Source organism: Periplaneta americana, chromosome 10 (assembly GCF_040183065.1).
Source record: "Periplaneta americana isolate PAMFEO1 chromosome 10, P.americana_PAMFEO1_priV1, whole genome shotgun sequence".
Classification (NCBI taxonomy): Eukaryota; Metazoa; Arthropoda; class Insecta; order Blattodea; family Blattidae; genus Periplaneta; species Periplaneta americana.
Window position 1 is genome coordinate 51,470,243 of NC_091126.1, and position 24,254 is coordinate 51,494,496.

General features: G+C 32.6%; 1 protein-coding gene across 6 annotated transcripts in view; it reads left to right on the forward strand.

Moving 5' to 3' along the window:
• LOC138707678 (uncharacterized) overlaps window positions 1-23,780 on the forward strand; it is a 38,188-nt gene extending 14,408 nt beyond the window's left edge. For all 6 annotated transcript variants that reach the window (XM_069837468.1, XM_069837466.1, XM_069837469.1 and 3 more), the window contains one exon: window positions 460-23,780. In XM_069837468.1, the coding sequence (XP_069693569.1) occupies window positions 460-538 (79 nt within the window). In that variant the 3' untranslated portion in view covers window positions 539-23,780. The remainder of the gene's footprint in view (window positions 1-459) is intronic.
• The last annotated feature ends 474 nt before the right edge of the window (window positions 23,781-24,254 follow it).

Here is a 24,254-nt window from a genome sequence, read left to right on the forward strand (position 1 = left end):
CACACTTTTAACAAAAATGTTTTTTTGTGCGAATTCATTTCTTATACATATGAAGAAGCTATCAGCAAAGTGTTAAAAAATTATTCAACAAATGACGTAAGTATATGCCGAAGAAATTATGATACTGCACCTAATAGCATTGAACTCTAAGGGTGCTATTCATAGACATTTCGCAGCACGCGCTACGAGCGTGCTAAACTAGCCCCGGCTATCCACTGGTTACTTGTACAGAATTCAAATCATATCCTATCGCTAACACTGGTTTATGAATACGAAAAACGCTGATCATCCACCGGAAGCCCACACTAAAATGTCTATGAATACGGCCCTAAACCTTCAATACGGTCTCCTGTAAAGTTTTCTTTGTGTGGCTTAGGACTATATCATTCTCATCCCTTCAATTTATGGATTACTCTTCCCAAGTGCTCATTAAAATTATATTGATGGTCTTCTCGCCAGGTTGTCAACTGATTGGAATGCAAGCCACACAGAATACGAGGAAGAGTTGGCTGCTGCAGTTGCAAAAGTCAAGACTTGATGAACAAGATACATCGCATGCATAACAATAACACCACTGTAAAATCACTGTCAGTATTAAAAATAATATGTATGTAATAGTTTAACATTTTCCATATTAAGAAACAAGAACAAATAATTGTATGTTAATCATTCAGAATAGCTGAAAGTACATTCTCTCTCTTTTTTAGTTCCAAAGTGTGAACAATTTATGACACAAATGTTCTGGCTGATTAATCAAGATTTTGATCAACATTTTATAATATGTAATTATTATCAGCCATATATTTTAACCTAGATTAAAAGTACTCATTTCATTTTAACTTAAGTGGTAAATTAACTGTTTATATATCAACATATTCTCAGTTCTTTTTATTAATAAAATTGACTTTTAGAGTGATACATTTTCCTAGTGAAAAGAATTTGTATACAACATATAAATATATACATATATATACTTATATTTTTATTTCTTTTAAGAGTAGTATTAATAAATTCTGGGACATGAAAATGAAATAATGTATGATGTTATTCAATTGCCAAAGAATATTCTATATATTAATGACGTGTCTACAACACAGTAAGATATCAATGTGCTCAATATACATACTTCCTGCTTAGTTTCTTGTCTCATAGGACTCTGTATTCCTTGAAGACTGTATATTAATTGCTAGCACAAAACAACCAATAACAAAAAGAGTGCTAGAATGATGCAAGTGAAACGAATATGCAAATGTTCCAAGCAGTGTTGAGAAGGGGTATAAATTGAACTCTTTCCATTGCTTTTTAAATATATGAATAAGAAAATCAAGTAGTTTTTTGAACTTATACTGGTGACTGAACCAGAAGTTGGAGAAATTCAATGGAATATGAATTTCCTTTCTTAATGTTCCTATACTGTGCAAAGAGACATAGTAGTATTAAATATTTTCGATTTATTTATACCTATAATTGACTTGATAACTGATATTAGAAATACAGTAAAACTTCATTTTTACGTTTTTATGGGGATCTGAAGGAAAAAGTGTATAGTTGAAAAAAAAACTTGTAACTGAAATGATATCTAATTATATCTGAAATAGCATTAGTAATTAACAACATGTGATTATTTCACAAAAAAAGTCGGTTACAAACACATTTCCCCATTCTGCCACTCATTTGAATTCAAACACTAATCAGCAACATTCTCGTCATATCAGGTTGTGTCCATTGTCAAAATATTTTCAGTTTGGAGGGGTGTTAGAATAGTTGTATTCAGTGCGGTCATGGCTTTGGACCTGGATTCTCATTGTTTAAAATGTTATTTCTCTCAGCTCATAATTCTCTCCTCTCTATGAATTGATTCTCCCACTGGCGCATAACCGATTTACTGGAGCTTCCACTTGCGGAGACAAGGGTGGGCAGCTTCGAATTTCCAAGAATTTCAAAGTGGCCACATCTTAGCAGTGAACACATATTGAACCGTATTTATGTGATTATAATACGCACATTTCTTTTTTTTTTTTTTGACAAAATGTCGTCTTGAAAACTGGGATGCATATTAATTCGCACTCAAACACTCAGATTCTAACAAATTAAAGTTAATGCTCTATTTATGTTACGAGATAATGGTGGGAAACAACTGTAATTGCGAGTTCGTGTTTTCTCGTCTTTTGCGTACTTTTCATTCATAATTTCTTGTCCTTTTTTGACAACAATCACTAATAAAAATAATATTTTTAACTACTATAATGACTTAATAACTTTTTTTATTTTATTGTGAGATGTTATAAGTACAACTCTCAACAATTGCGCATCTTTAATTAAACCAAAAGACTTTAAAACTTTCCAGAGCTAAAAAGTTAAAATTGTTACAATTTTTTAAAAAGGTAATGTACCTTTATGAGAGATGGGTCTCGTTTCAACACCAGTGTGGTGTCATCTTCGATGTACTTCGAACTACAGTAGTTCGAAAGACACTCAAAGATGACACCACCGGTGTTGAATTGGGGCCTGTCTGTCATAAAGGTACATTACCTTTTTAAAAATCCTAACACTTAATGTTTTAGCTCTGGAAAGTTTTAAAGTTTTAATCAAGCATTAAAGTGAACATAAGGAATAATAATTACTGATGAAAGATTAGTATGACGTTAGTCATTGTCAATGATCTGACAGTAATCCAGACTATAGACCGGAAGTTCCAGTTCTGATGCTGCAAATGAGGTTGAATGTGATGTGTAGCTAGAGGTAAGGGAGTGCCCCTATAACTTGCCTTAATAATATAATTTTAATCTTGAATGATTTTTAGCACAGGTATGTATTATATTCGCCAGTTTTTTTTTTCTGGATTTCAGGATAAAAAAATTATGTGCGTAAATACAATATTTTCGTGTACGTAATTTTCACAGCAAACCTAATTTTGAGCAAAATTTAAATAGAACTTACGCGATCGTATTTTAAACTCCGAGAGGTACAAAACATTAATTTATAAGGGAGAAAAACGTATAAACAAAAAATGTATAACTGAAGTAAATTAACATGGAAAGTGTAGGAATTTTTCCAGGACTTAAGAAAAAAAAGTGTGAGAAACATATCAATGAAGTTTTACTGTAACACATTTTTTTACTATCCAGTGCTCGAAATGGAAACTGATAACTTCCGGTTTATTTTTAAAAGAAAACTTAAATTGTTATACCATTCAAAAATAAAATTATCAAAACCATGGATATTATTTTACATACACTTCTGGAAACAAAAATTACCTATCCTGACAACTAAAATTCTGGACTTAGAGTACAGTTAGCACTTAAGATCAATATGTTTACTTTGATTATCATAATATTCCTTTACATTAAAAGCTAACCAGCTACAATTGCGCTGTCATGTAATTTTTTGAGGCATCTACATAACATCTGAGCCGAAATACGAACGTTTAATGAGAAAATTATCTTTGAAGTGAGTAAAAGATTCAAGACACAGATTTCCACATTTCTAAAAAGAATAGCGTACAAAGGCAGTGGCTTTTGTGGTGGTTTTGTTAGCTGTAAATTAATGCAGTTATTTATGACATTCCAACTGCTGAGCTTTAATATATATCAGGATATTTAAAAATGTTTAAGCTAGAGATGGGCAATTGTGAGGCATTCACCAAAGCACAATGATACTGCTTGCATTACAAGCAAGGATTTGTATTACGCTCACATCATTGTATTGAAAGACTATCGCGATTCATGCTGGCTAATTTGAGTCACGTTTGCTAATGTCTGGTTTAAGCTATCCTTTTACCATAGAACATGGTCTAAATATCTGCCTAGAATAACATAATAGATCAATCAATTTATGATGTCAATTTTATATAAAATGCTACTGTTATTACATTTCACTGCATACTTAAAATTAATATTTATTTGAATAAAATATTGTAACTACTGTCGATTATAATCTCTTAGTCATCTTGTCATTGAAGATGGTGATCTTAACAAGGTCACCTAGAAACAAAATGTCTAAACCCTAACAAGTCAAATCACAACAGATTTTATCAGAGAGACTGTTTTAGTTATATACTGTCTATGTAGAATAGTTTTATTGCTTTCTGGTTATAATTGAGGCGATGGCCGGAAAATGGCCCATAGCTCTATAGGTCCTTTTTTGGGAGAATGTTTAATTCGATTCTCCGTTTTAAAATCTATTTGCTTACGTACTTTTGTTTCAATATCTTGTAAACAGAGGGCAGGGTAGCTAATTCAATGGACCTATGCACCCTTGCATAGTTGTGGAACTCAGCAAACATCAGTGAAGATGTTCCTCAGAGTGAGTGTGAATTCATTCTAGATTAATACTAAATAACTTGTAATCTGTATCTTGATTTTTATGTATGCAGTACATTTTATGACGTAACTATGAGATATATGTAAGAAATATAATTTTAGTAAAATTATTATGAACTTGTAAACCTCTGTAATGTGAGCTGTTCAATGCTGATGTATAATTTCTACTAAAATATAATCATATTGAAAGTATTTTGATAAAATAACCTTCTCTGAAAAAAGGGCTCATAAAATGCTCCAATAAAATATATATTTATAAGTATAACACTATTAAAGTTGGAATGCATTATTTAACAAATATTACTGTAACAGAACGCAAATTGTTATTTTGATAAAAGTACATTCAAATCGCAATTACATGAAAATAAATCTTTCAATCATTGTTTTCTCGAAACATGACTTTTGTTTATGGGACCTTTTTCTGACTACCACCTCAATTGTCACATTTCAAAAATGCTTTTCGTTATATAATTGTGTGTGCGTGTCCAATGGCATAGTATAAATGGAAAAATTCCATACCATTTTGTACCTTTGTGCTTAGATCTTGTCATTGAACATGGTGATCTTAACAGGATCACCTAGAAACAAAATGTCTAAAACCTAACAAGTAAAATCACAACAAATTTTATCAGAGAGACTGTTTTAGTTATATATTGTCTATGTAGAATAGTTTTATTGCTTTCTGGTTATGATTGTCACATTTCTAAACTGCTGTTCGATATATATCTATGTTTGTGTGTGCATGACCAGTGAGAATCCTTGGCTTAATCTGAATAGAAAAGTCCCCTACCCTTTTGTTTCTTTATGCTTAGATTTTCCAGAAATAATTTATTGCGTATGATAATTTTTTATCTCATTCTTTTTAAACATATTTAGAAATACCCATTATGTTTTAAACACATTTAGAAATAAACATTTTTATAAACGTTTTTACATTAGAGTTGTTCTCAGTTCAACAAATGTTTTGCCAGCAAAACTTCATTTATACGTTTCTCACTAATAGATTTTTCACACTTATACTTTTTTTTTTTTTCTGAAGTCCGGGCAAAATTCCAAAATTGTCCATGTTAATTTATTTCACTTACACGTTTTTCGTGTATATGTTTTTCACATATATACGATCGTATTTTAAACTCCAAGAGGTATAAAACTTCATTTATATGTTCTAATTCAATTTTGCTCAAAATTAGGTTTGTCATGAAAATGTAAGAACGCGAAAATACCGCATTTACACTATGGAATAAAATACGCACACTAATTGTCTATCCTAAAATCCATAAAAAAAAAGGCGAATATAAACACCACCTGTGCTAAAAACCACTCAAGATTAAAATTGTTCATTTTGAATCTTGCATACACTACTTTTAACACTTGAATATAAGTAATTGATTAACTAGCGGACTTACTCATGTTAATTATGTAAGCCACACAGACTTACATAATTAACACGAGTAAGTCTGCTAGTTAATCAATTACTTATTAAAATTATATTATCAAGACAGGTTATAAGGGCACTCCCTTACTTCTAGCTATACGTCATATTCATCTCCATTTGCAGCATCAGAACTGTAACTTCTGGTCAATAGGTCTGGATTATTATCAGAACATTGATTGGCAATGACTAACATCATGCTACTCTTTCGTTAGTAATTATTGGTAAATTCGTTTGGTTTAATTAAAGATGAGCAATTGTTGAGAGTTGTATTTATAACATCTCACAATAAAATAAAAAAAATGTTATATAGTCATTCTAGTAGTTACAAATATTATTTTTATTAGTGATTGTTGTCAAAAATGGACAAGAAATTACGAATGAAAAGTGCGCAAAAGACGAGAAAACACGAACTCGCAATTACAGTTGTTTCCCACCATTATCTCGTAACATAAATAGAGCATTAACTTTAATTTGTTAGAGTCTGAGTGTTTGAGTGCGAATTAATATGCATCCCAGTTTTCAAGACGACATTTTGTCAAAAAAAAATGTGCGTATTATAATCACATAAATACGGTTCAATATGTGTTCACTGCTAAGATGTGGCCACTTTGAAATTCTTGGAAATTCGAAGCTGCCCACCCTTGTCTCCACAAGTGGAAGCTCCAGTAAATTGCTTATGCACCAGTGGGAGAATCAATTCATAGAGAGGAGAGAATTATGAACTGAGAGAAATAACGTTTTAAACAATGAGAATCCAGGTCCAAAGCTGTGACCACACTGAATACAACTATTCTAACACCCCTCCAAATTGAAAATATTTTGACAATAGACACAACCTGATATGACGAGAAGGTTGCTGATTAGTGTTTGATTGCAATGAGTGGAAGAAAGAGGAAATGTATTTGAACTGACTTTTTTTGTAAAATAATCACATGTTTTAATTATTATTAATGCTATTTCAGACGTCAGGTATACATTTTTCTCAACTATATGTTTTTTTTCTTCAGACCCGCATAAAAATGTATAAATGAAGTTTTACTATATTTCTGTCATGTTTATGTTTTTAAGAGTCTTTCAGTGCTTTCATTATTAATAAATCAGTTCAAGTAATGGATGTTTGACAACACTGTTACTTATAAGTAAAGAGGTGCTCCACTTTATCTTTTCCCCTTAATATGTTGCCAAGGCGGTGACTGCTTTATGCTTAGTTTGTCAGTCCAAGTTTCTTACGAAACAGATTCCAGCATTTTTTGTAAAATTATCTTTGATGGTTGTATTTGTTTCTTCAATTTATTATTTAAATGTAGTTTTCAATAGCTGACATATTTGGTAAAGTAATCATTAATGAAACCGTTATGTAAAGAATTAAATAAAAGGTAATTAGTAATACAGTAAATAATAGCATTAGAAAAGTGGTCCTGATTCTGAACATAATCAGACTCTATTTTACAATTTAACGAGCTCATAACTGTAAATGTACTTTGAACAGATGAATTTAAAAACCATTCTTTTTTTTGCACTTTGTGTCAACTGGATACAGACTTTATCCTTTGCCATGATTTGAAACTTAAATGTACCCGTTAGTGACTGCTTTTTGTAACCTGGTGCACTATATCAATAAACTGAGAGATTCTTAAGATTTGTATTATCTTTTACAGGAAGAGTGAATTCTGATTCTTCATAAATCTGATTTAGCTCCATATTTGAGGGGCTCAGTGCCAAGTTGCCTAAACAATAATTACACTGAAGAGAGTTATTGAAGTTTAATCTTAGACATCATTTTTTAAAATTATATCCTCTCAATTGAAAATTATTTCTCCTTTACTGTCATGAAATATTTATCTAGTACATGTACTTTGGCACACATAAATAATAACTTAGAGTCATTCTATGCAGAAATCAGAGGCTTAAAAATTTGTGGGTTCGGAAACTCTGGCCTAAATTTACTCCTGTTCCAATGAAAAAGTAGCATGTTTCGTTTAATGTAGCATGAGGTTGAAGTTAAGCAAATTTTGAAATTAACCTGAATTCTTTTATTTAAAACTTGCTTCTGAACTGCCTACACAATCACGTTATTACGTTACACCTCTTTCAAGTTATTGTAAATGAAATCCATTGATATAATTAACTGCTGATGCTTCAATGGTTCATAATGAAGTTGTAAATTATTTAATGCATAAATGTAAAATAAGTTACTGAAAACAGTGTAATGGAATATGTTTCTTGAGTCATAATGGCTATTTTACCAAGGGCAATCACCTCGTCAAACAGGTCTGATGTTGACAGTGACTACATAACTGTCCTCATGCTGCGGAGAGAGCATTGGCAAGTGGTACTGACTTTACTATGATGTTTTAAATGTTTCTAGAAACAAAGTTGTTTTGCTGCTAATTGAAAAGAAGTAATGCAAAGTAATAAATTAAATTTCTGTTCCTTTCATCTTAGAGATTTACGCTTTGAAACTCCTGTCACTGAATACCTTCCACCCTGTATAATCATAATGAAGTGATTGGTAATGGACTGACCAAAAGAACTCTGAGAAGCCAAGGAGCATGAAAAGAGGTCTTGGAAGGACTCGGCTGTTTAGTTTTTGCTAAGCTGATTCTTTCTGCAATGAATCAAATTGACAAACGATATAGGCACTCACTAGATGTAATATTAAACAGTGCTGGCTAAAACAGTTCTTTTATGGACTACATAATACTTCACATATTGATCACAATATTTTTAATTTTCTCTATAGGTTAGTGACAAATTAAAAATATTTATCATAAGGTTTCCAACCTACACTATTCTGGGGAAGCTTGGAAGATGAAAAGTAGGTTTATTTGTAATAAGAGAACTTTTGTGACAATACCTAGAGTTGTTGGTCAGTTTTTTTTTTTCCTGAAGTGTATGAAGAGAGTTAGTGGTAGTTGAATATTTTGAGAGTTTGTTCCCAATGATAGTTACTTGTGTCATTCACTCAAGCTTCACCTCTAATTAACGTATATGTACACCCACAAAACGCAAAAAAAAACTGTTTTAATAGAGAATTTTCTCCCCTTCAATTTGATATAAGAATTTTCGATTTATGCCTTATGGTTTTTCAGATAAGTCCCATTTTCCAAAATTCTGCGTCGAAAAAAGTGTGCAGCGAACTTTTGGACCAGTATGAGAATGGTGGAGATGAATTTCTTGCAAGAATTGTGTGACAGGAGTTGAAACCTGGCTCCACGATTTTGATCGGAGATAAAGAGGCAGACAGTAGAGTGACATCATGCAAATTCACCGAAGAAAAGAAATTCAAAACTGCGCCTTTGACAGGAAATGTTATGGCTACTATGTTTTCGATTCAGAAGGACTCTTGCTTGTGGACATTATGCCACATGGAACCACCATTAATTCTGATGCATATGTGACTACTCTTAAACTTCAAGCTCGACTGAGTCGTGTTCGACCACATCGGGAAAAGCAGAATGTTCTGCTATTGCACGACAATGCATGGCAACATGTCAGTCACAAGACCACAGACCAGATCAGAAAACTTGGATGGACAACACTGAAACATCTGCTTTACAGTCCTGATCTGGCATCATGTGATTACCATCGCTTTGGTAAACTGAAGGAACGAGGTTTGAAGATGACAACTCCCTCGTGCACGCTACTAAAGAGTGGCTCAGACGTGTTGGTCCAGACTTTTATATCATGCAGGTATACAGGCCCTCATTCCAAGGTGGTGTAAGGCAGTTGAAAGATGCGGGGATTATGTGGAAAAGTGACCTATTGTTCCTGAAGGATGTATCTACATTCTATGAAAATAGCAAAGCTGTAGGATAACACTATAAAGAATATTGTGGATTACTTTTGGAGTGATCCTTGTAGCAGTCAATCCCCTCGTCCAGCATTGCTTGTAAAATAAACTTCTTTTTAGTCACAAAATAGATGCATAGATATCAGGGCATGATCATTAGATTGAAAACACGTTTTTACATAATGAAGTAATTTATAATCTTTTACTGTTAGTCATAAAACTGTAAACTTGTGTGTCAGTGATGTTGTACGTCATTTTAATAAGAGTCCAAAAGTAGAAATTAAAATTCTGAGGAGGATAGGCATAAACCCTGGGACAAACACCACTGCAGGATTTGTTGCATCAATGGAAAATAAGGACAAAAATGACAAAAAAAAACATTCAACACCTGAAGTTAAAACAAGGAGGAGGTATTTGAGAGGCAGAAACAAGCTGAAACTGGACCGACATGAAGCTTCTTAAGGAGTGACATAATTATGATGATGGAGTCTTCTAGGCACTGAAAGTTTGTGGCTCATTTCCTGTAAATAGTAATTTTAGAATATTTTATTCTTTTAAACATGATATCTCAGCCAAATATGGTGATACCAAGAAGATATTGGTGTCATTTTGAAGCTTGAAATGTCCCCCAGTGCCTGACAATGAGTAAAATAAGATTAATATAGTTAATAGTTATCTATGGATTTTTTACATAATTTATGCAACATAAAATATTAGTATAAGTTACATATATGTTAATATTTCATTAATGTAAATAAAAATAAAAAATAGCTCAATGTCAGGCACTAAAGAATAGTTTTAGTTATAAAACAGTGATAAAACTGTGGCTCTAACTTAAACACTGCAAGAGCTATCATGTTTCAAGTTGTATGTCAAAATTATAAACATAATAATTTTTATAAACAATTTAGACATAATGTCAAGTGATCTGTTCACTTCATTCTCTTTCTGGTACTATTCTCAATTGTATAAAAATTTTACAGAGCAAAATTATGCAAAACAAAATTTTTTGTATGTAAAGGTGTACATATACCTTAAATAGTGACGTACCAATACTTTGGATCTCTTTGCCACCATACTATTGCTCTCAATGCATCATGGAATGCAATCTACTGTACATAGCACCAGATGTTGATTAATAGAGAAATGGTGGAATACTGGTATGAGAAATGGGAGTATCCGACAAAAATCTACTACAGAATACCATCTCTTCAAGAAATTGCTCTTGGACACTCATAATTCGAACCCAGGTTAATAGCATGGAAATGTGACATTTTGATGTGAATAAAAATTTTATCAAAATATGTTACAAGTATGCAAATACGGATGAACACCACTCTGAATAATTCCTACAGCACAGGATATTGCTCATTATGAAATAAAAAGATTAACTGTGTGAATGCCATTATTAAGCAAAGGTACATAACTAGAAGTAGGTGAGAATTTATGGATCGATAATGGTGCAACCTAAGCTGGCCATGGATGACTTGCTTGTGGTGCTTATTCCCAGTCAGAAGTCGAATGGGATGATCTGTAGATATTGGGCCATTTTGAGCACTGTATCTGTCTGAAATAAAGCCAAAAATTGTAAGGATATAAAAATGGGAGATACATTACTGAGTTTTAATGATATTTTTAATGGTCAAGGTATTGTTTTAAATTTCCTTGAATGTGTCAGGAAAAATTTCACTTGCCACTTAACAGAGCAATAAAGGACAACTTAGTTGGACATGATGTCAAGTTCGTTTTTGCAACTGGACCAGAGTCACAAGTAAATCAACAAACTTACTATCCACGCTGTCATAGGGGATGCGAGTCATATTGTGACAGTTATTGTGCATTAATAGGGACCCTGAAAAGTGGTTGATGAATTATTTTTGGAAGAGCAGTGTTAAAAAGTGGATCATAGTGGGTTAAAAAGCATAATATTTTTGTTATGATGGTAAATAAAAATCTTAAAAATGAATAAATGTTGCAAATTTATAATATATTGGCACAACAGACAATATATTATGTAACATTATTTGCAAAAATGACTGAGTCTTAGTGTTATTACTATAAATTGCACATTAACACAGCCACTGAAGCTCTAACTTGACAATTCTAACCTAATCTTAAAATTAACAATTATTTAGACCCGTGCAGGTATGTTGTAAACTTTGATCCAATGTGGCAACTGGCTTCATGGTATATGATATATATATATCTTTCATCGTATGGCTTCATGATGCTAATACACGAGTCATAATAAAATCCAATATGGCAACTGGCTTTATGATGGTATTTCATGAGTTATAATAAAATCTTAGAAATTTAATTCGTGCTAAAGATTGTACAAAATCTCGAAAAATATCTTATTTCGCTTAAAATTTCGTATAAGAAGTTAAAAAGTGCAAAATTTCGTAGAAAGAAAGTTATTAGCGAAATTGTTGACTTTCGCTAACACAAAATACATTTACAATTTACTTATCTAACTATATGCATCAAAAGATTAACTTTTCTGTCTTAAAAAAATCGCAACAAAATTCAAAATTCATTCACAAAATTTCATTGTTCCTATGCATTGGTATACTGTGGAATTAAGTTTATTCCTAATACTCAATGATTAACTGTATTCCCTATTTAGCTTTTACCAAGACTGTGAAGACAGAGTGGATAAAAATGTTGAAACTTCAAGATGAATATAAAATCATTTAATAAAATTCTATTCTAGCACTTTTGCTACAATATGAGCTTCAGGCATCCCTCATGCATTGCAAGATTCAATGATGTACTGAGCCACATGACATGGGAATAATTCTTTTTAACTTTGTCTTCAGTACTTTAAGGATAAGTTCTACTAAGGTCTACAATAACCGTTTAATATAGAACACACTAAAATACGAAGCATGTCCAGAAATAAGTCCCAGTTTGCTCTCAAATAAAAGAAAATTTAGTAAAAAAAAATATTATTTCCATTGCATTCTACTTGCCTTAAGCCACCTTCCTTCCTCACGTAGTTTCCATAATTATAAGGCACTTATCATAGCAGGGAACCATTTTTCGTAAATACACATCATAGAAAGATGCCATCTGTGATGAAAATGGCTTCTTTGATATCGAAGAAATGTTGGCTAGGAAGGACTTTTTCAGTTATAAGAACAGATGAAAATTACTTTCTACTTAATCTGGGCTGTAGGGGAAAATCAAATTATTCCCACTCAAATGTCTTTATGAGATCTTGAGTTCTGGCAGTAATAATTATAAATCCTTTAACATGGGAAATGGTCGCTCTACTGTAGCATGAATTTGTGTGTCATTCGAGTTAACGCGAGATTCACAGGGGAAATATTAACCATCGAAGTCCGAGGATGAAGTCAAATCATAGCATGACATATCTGTATATTATTGGAGAAAAATTCGTTCTAGCACTGGAAATCAAACCCAGGACCCTCAGCTTTGCTCGCTGAGTGCTCTTTCCATCTGAGCTATGTCGAGACCCAATTCACAGTGTTGGCCGAACTGTCCTCCTCTGTATCATCAATGGCCTACTACCTGCATTTTAGACATATAAGTCATGTATGTAGGAGCACATATTTAAATGACTTTATGGCCATTTGCGATAACAGTTTTTGAATCACTGTTAACATTGATTGATTATATATATATGTGTGTGTATATATATATATATATATATATATATATATATATATATTTCATATATGAAGACCTCGCCGTCTTCATTGAATAATCAATGACTATATGTAACTCATACATGTAGATGCCTATTATTGGAGAAAAATTCGTTGTGGCACTGGGAATCGAACCCAGGACGCTCAGCTTTGCACGCTGAGTGCTCTTTCCATCGGAGCTATGCTGAAACCCGATTCAAGGTGCTGGCCAAACTCTCCATATATGTCCACATGACCTTCATTTTTGACTGTAAACACCAAACTATCACTGACCACAGATAGTTGGCTGTGTCACTGATTATCATGCACATTTTCATAACTTTCATTAAAGCTCCTAATCTAGCTCCTTACCACTCAGTCACTTATAGCATATTATTCATAATTCTCACAGGATAAATGACGAATGTCTGTCAGTTTCACATTTCTTGCATTCAAGAAATGGATAACAGACTGCATTTCACAGGCGGTGGGCAGCTCGACTATTTTGAACATTTTAAACACATAGAACAATAGGTCAGCACGATCTGATTGTTTCCAAATTGCGTCTGTCTTTGCAATAGGTAAAGGAACTTTAGCATCCAAATGCAAAGATTATGACTGCAGCACTGCAAAAGCAATATTTGGAATTGGAACTTACTTTATGGACATGCTTATTTATAAGAGCAAATATAGTCTTATCATTTACGTAGTTGTAATGAAATATCTTGTGTATCATGTACAATTGTAAATACTCTTGGGTCATTCCATACAAAATTTTAAGAATATGCCAGCGATGTCATGAATTTTTTTGGGCTTTTAATATAATAATGTTATTACGAAAATAAACTGCCAACTATGACCGCCATATCACTAATATTTTAGTCATATGGATAACTGAAAAATGGGTGGCAGTTACATGTTAGCCATCATTTAAAATATTCTAGACACCCTATATGAGTGTCATCAAAACTAAACAGATGTCATTGTAAACCTGAATAACCATATTTTTAATACCTTAAAGACTAATCCGAATAATATTAAGGCATGCTCATAAAAAACACCTCACTGAAAAAAAGAAATAGTTTTATATTCGAATGCAACAAATTAAATTCATGCCAATTTCATTTGTATTAAAGAAAATCTTATTCCTAATCCATCTCCCAAGTTTTATGACTATCTCAAAAAAACCTGTGAATAATTAAATTAATAAAGTTATTAATTTTTGTTCCGACGGTTGAAAATCGCTTGCTATGTACAGCTTTCGCGAGACTTTGTAACGATGAGTGATCTCAAACATCCGTCTCCCTGACCTTGATCGCGCAACATTCTGTACGATGGGAGAGCCTACCTCCTGAGCTCTTTTGTTCCGGTGAGTTATTTTTATTAAAAATTGACATGATATTTAAGTCAACATTCTTAAATTTTCACAGTGGAATCAATATACCCTAAAGAAATAAACATGTTTTTTCATCTGTAAAAATGAACTGCATTTTGTGTTCTATATTTTTTTAAATTATAATTTTATGGTGGGCAACTATTTAAAAAATTGTATATATATATTTTTTTATTTTAAGGGCATTTATAAACAAGGCTCTCCTTTTTCGAATTGCATTGAAATAATTTTTCCATCTTCCTTTACATAGTAAGAAAACTTCCATAAATGAAACAGTGTTCTTTGTTGAACCAATATTTTAAATTCTGATTGCCGCCAAACTAGGAAATATATACGTATAGTATTGCTTGAAATTCATATTTAGAACATACAAAATAACCTACAACAATATTTTTAACTTTTGAGACATCATGGTTAAAAAACATACTTTTTCGCATGGAATGACCCTCTTATGAATGAACTGAAGTCTGGGGTTTTGTGTACTGATTTCATAGCTCTTGATTTTGCACAATTTCATGTAAATGTGACAAATGAAGACAGAAAATTCTACATGTCATATACTGTACTCACTTATTATGTCGACTGTACTGTCACTTGTGTCAAATTATGAATTATAAAAACTGTTTATATAATGAAAATATATCCTTATTTCTTTTCTTAGAATAGAATGGATTGCCTCACTTTGCTGAATGACAAGCATTGGCCTTCTGCAGTGAAAGCCTGTGGCCTATTCCACAATATGTATTACTAATTTTCTATTCCACAAAACAATATACATTTTTATATGAAATTTATATTATTAGCCACTATGTTATTTTTTTATTGATTAATAGTTACAAGTGATGTCACAATTAATTTATGTACATTCCAAACAAATGAAAGTAAGCATTTTCTGTATTTTTGTAGTGTGATGAATAAGTAGTGTAGTTAGTAGTAAATAGTGTCTAGCTGAGAGTAGTTTGCTTTCATGTGTAGGGCGAATAACCTATAGCCCATGTCATGCAAAAATTTGGATATCACGCTTCCTGTCCAAACTTAGTAACCTATGGCCATTTATTTTGTCTAAGTAAACAGCAAATCTCATTAACGTCAGTATGACATTCACTACTGACGCAAACGTCACTTGTAGCTAACAAATATGAAGTAATAAAATACAAGTGTACAAGAATATTGTGTGAAACAGAATTTTTATTATATGTTTTATTTACAAGCAAGTTTACTTTGTAAGGTGGAACACAGTTGGAATCCTAATGAGAACAAACACAGTTTTTTCTGGGCAAAGGCAGTGTTGCAGTACGTTTTCTTGGGACATTTATTTCTCAATTAATCATCATAATTATTCTTGGTATAATACAGATCTACTTGTGGCACATGACTTCCAGAAGGGAATGCATGAAATAATGATCATTAGACCACGGAACAGAAATTTATGCACTGAAAAACCTGAAAATATGCATGTAACTATACAGTAAAAACTGTTGAAATGTGTCCTAAAAATTTTAATATATGCAATAAAAAGTACACTTTAGAGGTCTATTTGGTTTAATATGATATAAATGAAAAGCATTTAAAGTAATAATTGTCATCAAGCCATCATCGTTTATAAAATTATTTATTTTTTCTATAAATGTATTAATTGCTCATTTTAAATATAATTAGGCCTATATTTGAATGAGTACATTTTTAACTTTTATACTTTCCAACTTCTTTTTCTTTCCTTTCACGTAATTATTATAGTAGTAAACAATCAACGATTTCTCCATACATACATACACACATACAGTTTTGTTTCTATGAAATCAAAGTGCACTAGCAGCATTGTCGTCGCAGCAATTTCATGACTTCAACAATACGTGACCTTATTGTCGCAGGTGTCTAAATACATTCATTTTTGGTTCTACAAAATCAGATCAACGCGTATTTTCGCCCTGATTCCTGAAACATTACGTTTACACGAAAAATATTATTGCAGCGACAAGACTAAAAGAATAAAAGATGAATAATTGGTTAAATGGCGATCTTACTAGTGTTAGTTATGTAAGCATGTGTGGCTTACTGCAGTTTCGGTGCTACTTGACACAATCCTCGAGACCTTCTGTGTCTCGGCATCATCTCAACTTCGCTGCCTGTTGTGTGTGTGCGTTCGTGTGATGAAGAGTTGAGTCAAATAGTGTGTGTGTTCTGAAATTGATCTGTGTGTTGAGAATTTGATTAGGGTGTGTTTTAGTGTGTCTGTATTATTTCATATTGTTCTATTGTGTTGAGTTTTTGGGTTGTATGTGTAGGATTTCCATGTATGTGTATTTATGTTATTGTATGTGTGGTCAGAATACATCTACATATGCCGAACACATAACTAATGCCAACCACACATACAATAACATAAATACAGACAATACAAAGTTAGTCTCATGTTAAAGTGGAAAACGGCCCAATTTATAGATTAGGGAGAAATATCTATTGTCGACACAGAAATTTCATGTCCTCAACAATAATTAATTCATTCTCACATGATCTGTATATTTCCTGGAAATTATTCTAATTTTTATCACAGGGAAATTGTGAATTTAGATAACAGATCAGGCAAAACAAGGATAGATGTTAACATATTGATGGCTGAGAACCAAACTGTTCTAAGTCCAACTTTTTATAAGAAAGAAATCAGTGTTTCATTGCGTTCCAGTTCTTGTCTGCATATATGAATCGAACAAAATTGTAAATATTCCTCTCCATAAGGTTGCTATGAAGCTATTCCAAATTGTTTCATGAAGCTTTGAATGTCAGGAGCTTAAAATAGCTCTCCTGAAAAAATAGTAAAATGGACTTGGAACAGTCTGTTCTGGGCCATCGATATGCATTTAAATATGCAAAATAAAGTTGGCTTCATTCGAATGTAGAAACAATGATTGGCAAAAATCCACTTTTGTTTTATCAATATGCCAGATCAATAAAAACATACAATTGCGTGAAGTTCCGCGGTCTAATGACCATAGTGTAAAGTATCTGTCACTGGGGTTCCTACTTAAGTACTCCAATACAAAAGATAAAGGAAAAAAAATCGTTTGGGTCACTTGATTAAAAATTTGAGAACACAGCAGTACTTTCGAAAATGTAACATGCAAAAAGAATTTAGTAATATGGAATGGAAACATATGATAACGTTATAGTTACTTTATTACAAAAAGAGAGAGATCCAATTTTTCACTCAAATAAGGATGGAAATGTTTCCAGTACCATAGCTGCATGGTCTAAGGTGTCATGTCTTAGACTAGCATTACAGAATGAGCACTGGTTCTAGTTCTCATGGGAAAGAAATTTCGGCCAGTGCATGAGACCAGTGCCTACCCAGCATTGTGAGCTACATTTTGTAGCAAAATTCGATTTCATAAGCCAGTTATAATGGCTGCTACCACACATTACCCTCCCCTCCCCCCGCATAATGTTTGGATGTTCACCTCTGCTGAGACTTGTGAACATGAGGGCAGAAGTCGGCTGGTTGGCCTTGACCCTCCATGGACTGTTGCACCACAGATGTTTAAATGAGTTAGAACCAAGAACATTTCATGTACACTTGTATTGCAACACAGATATTGCTTTGAAATAAATTTGAATATCAATGCAACACTGACTCAAAGTATGTCTTTATCATAGTCGTGCATCTGTAGATCATCCTAAGAACCAGTGACAGTGCCATATGTAAAAAACAGACGAATATTTTATCGGTCTATGAATTTGAAAGTTTCAGAGTGAGAGTGTAGGGGTGAAGTTCTACACTGACAAGAGTCAAGAATGAATAGAATGCACTGAATTGTTGTGATACATACTGTACATGCATGGAATATATCAAGGAATATGTACATATTAAATATCTGTTAAAAAGAGCTATAAACTGACAGAAGAAATATTAAAGCAGTGCAGCCTTGAAAGTTACTATTTGTAGTATATTAACGCACAAAATACTCAGCTGTTTAAATTATATAAAAATTCTCTTTTTCAAAATCTACGAAAAGAGTGCAAAATATAAATAAAGCTATTTAGTAAGTATAATAATGGAAACTGTTTTAATTTATTGTATGAAGTAGAGCGTTAACTTATATATTATGAAAGTGGGAGTCAAGTGCCAACTTTTATAGGGTTTTCATTGATCTTTTGTGTATAGATTTTGCAGTACATTGCTCCCTGGATGTAACATTGTCGCTTATAGTGTGGATTCAGATATATCATGGGTCTTACAGCCTGGCACTACAGTTGGAAAAAAAAAAAAAAAAAAAAAAAAAAACTTTCCCAAATCAATTTTTTATCTGCAGGTGGGATTAATAATTACACCTATATGGAACCACGGAATAGAAAGAAAAATTATCGCAAATACAGAATGAACTGTAAGTAATGTCATTAATTTCAAGATGTTATTCTTTGAGATATTTCAAACAAAAAAGTTTAATACAAATTTGCTCGTTTTTGCTTCCTTTTCGAGAAAATATTATTTTATATGAAATATTTCATAGCGTGTTTTGGGAAAGCTACTGAATTAATTCTCAATACGCTCAGTCAATTTAAGGTATTCATCGGCTCTTAGGACAAAAATCCACATTTATCCCTTAATGTCTTTAAACTTTGGTGACATGATTCTTGAGAGTAAACTAAGCAATTTATATCATTCAAAAGAGTAAATTAAGCAATTTATATCATTCAAACTTGAAAAACGAATTTGTTTTTGGAAAAAATTAATACAATTTTGGACCGACCTAACTCCATTAGAAATTGACCCAGGGTAAACCTTCTTTCGCGAAAATGATCCCCACATTTTGAGAATGTTACATAACAAAATTATTTATTTATCTTGAATCGTTGAAAAGATATGCCACATTATTATATAAGCACTTTAGAAAGTTTCAATTCAGTATCTCAATGAAGTCTTTTGTCCAATTGGAAGTCTACTTTTGTCCATCAGAAGGATAATAAATGTCGGAAAATGTGAAATAAGAGAAAACAGCCACTGAAGATGGCGTAAGGTATAGAAATTATAGTGCACTTATATTATAAATGCCCAAATAATTATGAAATTATTGAGATAATGGGTACATATATTTTTGAAAACTAGAAGAAATGAGCTTCCAGATGAGGCAAAAACATTATTTATGCGAGATTGTGTGTATTTGCTTGGTTTCCGCACAAAACCAATCTGCAGAAAGTCTAAAATTCCACATTCAGTATTCCCAACCTAACACACATAACAATTTCCCTCTTCTTACCGCTTAAGTGACATGTTGATTTTACTGCTTTAGGCTTTTAACATATTTTTAGAGACGTTCAATATAGTAATAATTATAAATTGGAAACTTACCACTGCAATTTCACCTAAATTGCACTGTTAATTATTGTTTTTAAATATTTGCAAAAATTAAGTAAACTCTAGAACTCCACTAAAGTTACTGCATTCGTGATGCAAGTAACATTAAGGAAGCCGTGAAAAAAATCAACAAGATTCCAGACTCATCATAGACTGGGGGGAAAAAAAGACAGACGCATATCACGGCCTGCTGGAGTATAGTAAACACAGAAAACATTTTAAAGCAACAATGTTGAAGATAGGTATTTTTGTTTTGCAAATTTGCCGTCATTGAACAGAAACAAAGATGGAGATTTCATTGCAACTAATTAGAAATTCCTCTTTCAGGTATGTAATAAACGATCTTCGCACAAAATAATGTACGATACACGAGCTGTATGTTTTCTTTCAATTCTCGGAAATTAAAAAAGCTCAACTACGTTTCGCTTTTTCAAACTTTTCCTCGAACATGAAACTTCAACATACCGCTCTTGTAACGCATATTACTATTACCAAAATTTTGAAGAAACCTGACATTTCTAGAGTCTATGTATACCTTAAAAGAGCATAGTATTATGATAATAAATTATTGAAAGGATTTTAGTTTTGTCCTTTAAATGTGCAGAAATTTGATTCGAATAAATGTAACCTTTTAAAATTCCTTTTTAGAACGAAAACTAAAATTCTTTCAATTACTTATTACCATAATACACTTACATCGACTGAGCATACTGGGAATTAAATCAATGTCTTTCCCAAAACACGCTATGAAATGTTTCAAATAAAACAATTTTTATCTCGAAAAGGAAGTAAAAACGAGCAAAATTATATTAAACTCTTTGTTTGAAATATCTCAACGAATAACCCCCAGAAATAATGACCAACTGTCTGTTTTACACCAACTTTAATTATAAAATAAATAACTATGGAATAAATGATACAGATTCTTGAGTTGAAATGCAGAAGAAGGCGAGTTTTGACCTGTTAAAATGAATAAGGCAAGTTTTGCAATGCATATTGTAGAACTAGACATTCATATAAGTATTTTTTTCTCCTTTAGAACGATTTATTGGATACTCAAAGCATATGACAATATTATGACTGATTATGGCATTTAAACAAAACAAAAGCACAATAAATCACTTTGTCCAGCATCTTGATACAAAATTTAGTATCGGTACCTATTTCTCTATACAGTCCTCACATGTGCGTAATAATATTGAAAACATGTAGAATTATTGTATAAACTGCACATCAACATTAAACATGCCTAATCCAATCTTGCTTCAAAACTGCAGCCCGTCAAACATTTCACATTTGTGCGGCTCACAAAAACTATCTTCCTTGTCCTATTCTGTGTCCACTGCTGGTCCATCAAGAAGCCTCTTGTAGAACTCCAGAGAAGGGTATGTCATCCACTCGTTGGCAAAATGCTTAAGAAGTAACTTCTCCATGTTCCATAATTTAGCCATTTTCAAAGGAAACCCAACTGTCACAACAGCCTACCAGGATCCATAGATCTCAGTGGTTTTCCTTTCATCAGAATACTTTTTGTGATCTCAATGTTGCTGTAGTAATTACATTCCCCTTCAAGAGTTACGGATTCCCGTTTGTTTCTAAGTAGAATGAATCTTTTCATATGCGACAAGGAGACGTTGGCTTCATGATGGATCCAACTGCTCACAATCCTTATCAAGCGTCCGTACAGTTTCATATGAGGCCCCTATTTGCTACATGGATAAGGCAAGTGCTGTTGTGGCAGTAGGCAAGTTCTGGATTGAGTAAGTTTTGTTGTGTTTAGATGAACATATTCATTTCCAACTGGAAAAAGGAGTAAAATTCATGCATAAACTAAATTATGATTTTTGGTGGCTAAGGCGAGTTTTGAAATGTTGCGACTCAAATATGTATTCTGATGGTACATTTGTGACTTCATATTATAAAGAAAATTACAATTTTCACAGAAAAATAAAATCATGCTATTTTGCTCGATGGCTAGGGTTGAACTTTTTACGAATTCGTGTCGATATCTTCAAGTCCGAAAATTTTTTATCAAGAAAATTCTCGTCGGAAGCATCATTCGGTAGATTATTTTTATATAAAAATAACTTGGCTAAAAAATTTGTCTGAAGAAGTTTGCAATTGGAGGCATAAGTCTGAATAATTTCTCTGAAACTCTAATTCTGCAACATATTGCGTTACATTAAGAAGCAGACTTTTCACTATTCCACCATATGTTGGAACTTAAGATCTCCAAAATTTCGAAACTGCATATAGGTTTCAGTGAAAATTGTTACGACCCAACAGTCACCTACTCTGTTGGGATAGTCATGCCTGGCTACTTCAAACAACTGGGCCCAGTTGGAGATGTTAAGACCCAGCACAAAGTGGAATACACAAAAGTCTTCTTCTCAAAAAAGTCACCACAAAAGTCTAATCTCATAAGATTTACATTAATTTTGCAAAATATTTCATACAGGTAATTTTTAAGCTACATTTTTCCTGACCAGTAATATATTTTAATTGGATTTATAATTATGTAAGTAATAATTTCTCAGACAAATGTTTCTATAGACATTCTCTCGACAGTATTTTAAAATTTTAGTAAGCATGTCAAAAACCACATTTTCGGTCTAAATAAGGGGAAGAGTGGGTTATTTTGAAGTGGTATAGTTTGGAAGTCTTTGTTTTCAATTTGTTACTAAACGATAATATATCGACTGCAGTTATTTAGTGTCAATGAAATGATAGTGAGATGATGTAGCGAAATGAATCTAAGGCATCATTACCTGACCCTTGCATTAAGTTGGGGAAAACCTCGGAAAAATCTAACTTGGTAAGCAGCTCAGGTGGGACACCTTCTTCCAGTAATCTAAAGGATGAAAAGGATTCCTGTGTATAAGCTCGTTACAAATGATTAAATCCAGTGACTGAAGTAGGAAGTTAATTATTACAAAAGAAAAAAGATGCTGAAAACATTTACTTCCATGAAACTCACAATCAAGTTTTTCCATCACTATACTTTCTTCTTATATTCATTGTAATGAGAAAGTAAACACACAAGAATAGTATTTTAACAATGTGTGAAAAATCTCACGTTAAAGAACAGGTATCAGATACTTTTTTGGGAATGTATGCTTAGTGTGTCTAAAACTCTACGAGCATGTAATTTATATGTAGTCTCGCAAATATAGCTGGCCCACCACACACGAGGATGATGGCCAATATCAATTTCATTTCCATTGTGCAGAGACATGTTTATTTCAAGAATGCTTCTTTTTCTTTTCTAACTGAACAAAGAAGTCCCAATGTTATGCTGAATGTAAGTTTCTTTAATGAGAATACTGTTAATAAGATGATAAATCAAATATTATTATCTTTGATAGTACAATATAGATATGGAATTTTATTACTATTGTTATTTAATACAATTGGTTTATTATTTAATCCTCAGTTTCTGTATCATGCAGAGTGTACATGTACTGCCATGTGAGTGGTAAACAAAGCCACAATGGGCCATTCCAGTAATACGTTTCTGAATTGTATCAGGTAATAAATTGGAATTGAAGTGATTTTGTAAATTTCCAATTTGTCAAATTATTGTAATATATTTTAGCAACAGACCTGCTTAAAATTATATCTAAGGTTCGTGGTACTATGATAAATGAATGCTATACCATCTCACTTCATAATACACGATAACCTCTTGTTGGTTTACTCAGTGTAAATGACCTGTAATAATGCACAATGCTTTTCACAGACATGCTTCAAGAATCACAGTCTGTGATATTATTTTTTAATTGTCCAGAAAGGAAAGGGCAATTTATTACTGAAATGAATAAAGATTTATTAAAAGGATATGTGTCAATTTACTTCTGATTTTTTAAAAATAAAAGCAAATCCAGTGGTGGTTCCTCAGAGGAGGGAAGGGAGGAACGTCCTCCTCACATTTTTCTTCTTTTCAAAGTAAATACCAAATAAAATATTGTATGTGCCTTGAAATTCGAGGAAGATTCGTCAATTTTTAAATTCACAGTTATAAGAAAACCTCGAGTGATCGAATTTTAAATAACGCACGCTCATGTGCTGCGCGAAAACTATGAGAAGGATGCAAGATTGTTTGTGAGGAGGAAAGTCAATCCTTTCCTCCTTTACTGCAGTTAACACACAGACGAGAGCGCACTAGCGGCCAGAGAAAAAGCAGAGTTTTAAAGCAAGTAAATGAACGAATAGCGAGGAGATCCTCCTGTGATTTTGGGCATGGGCGGAAATAGTGTAGCAGACAGAAACCGACTGGTTGTGCAGCAAGCTCGCTACTGCTGCCATCTAGCG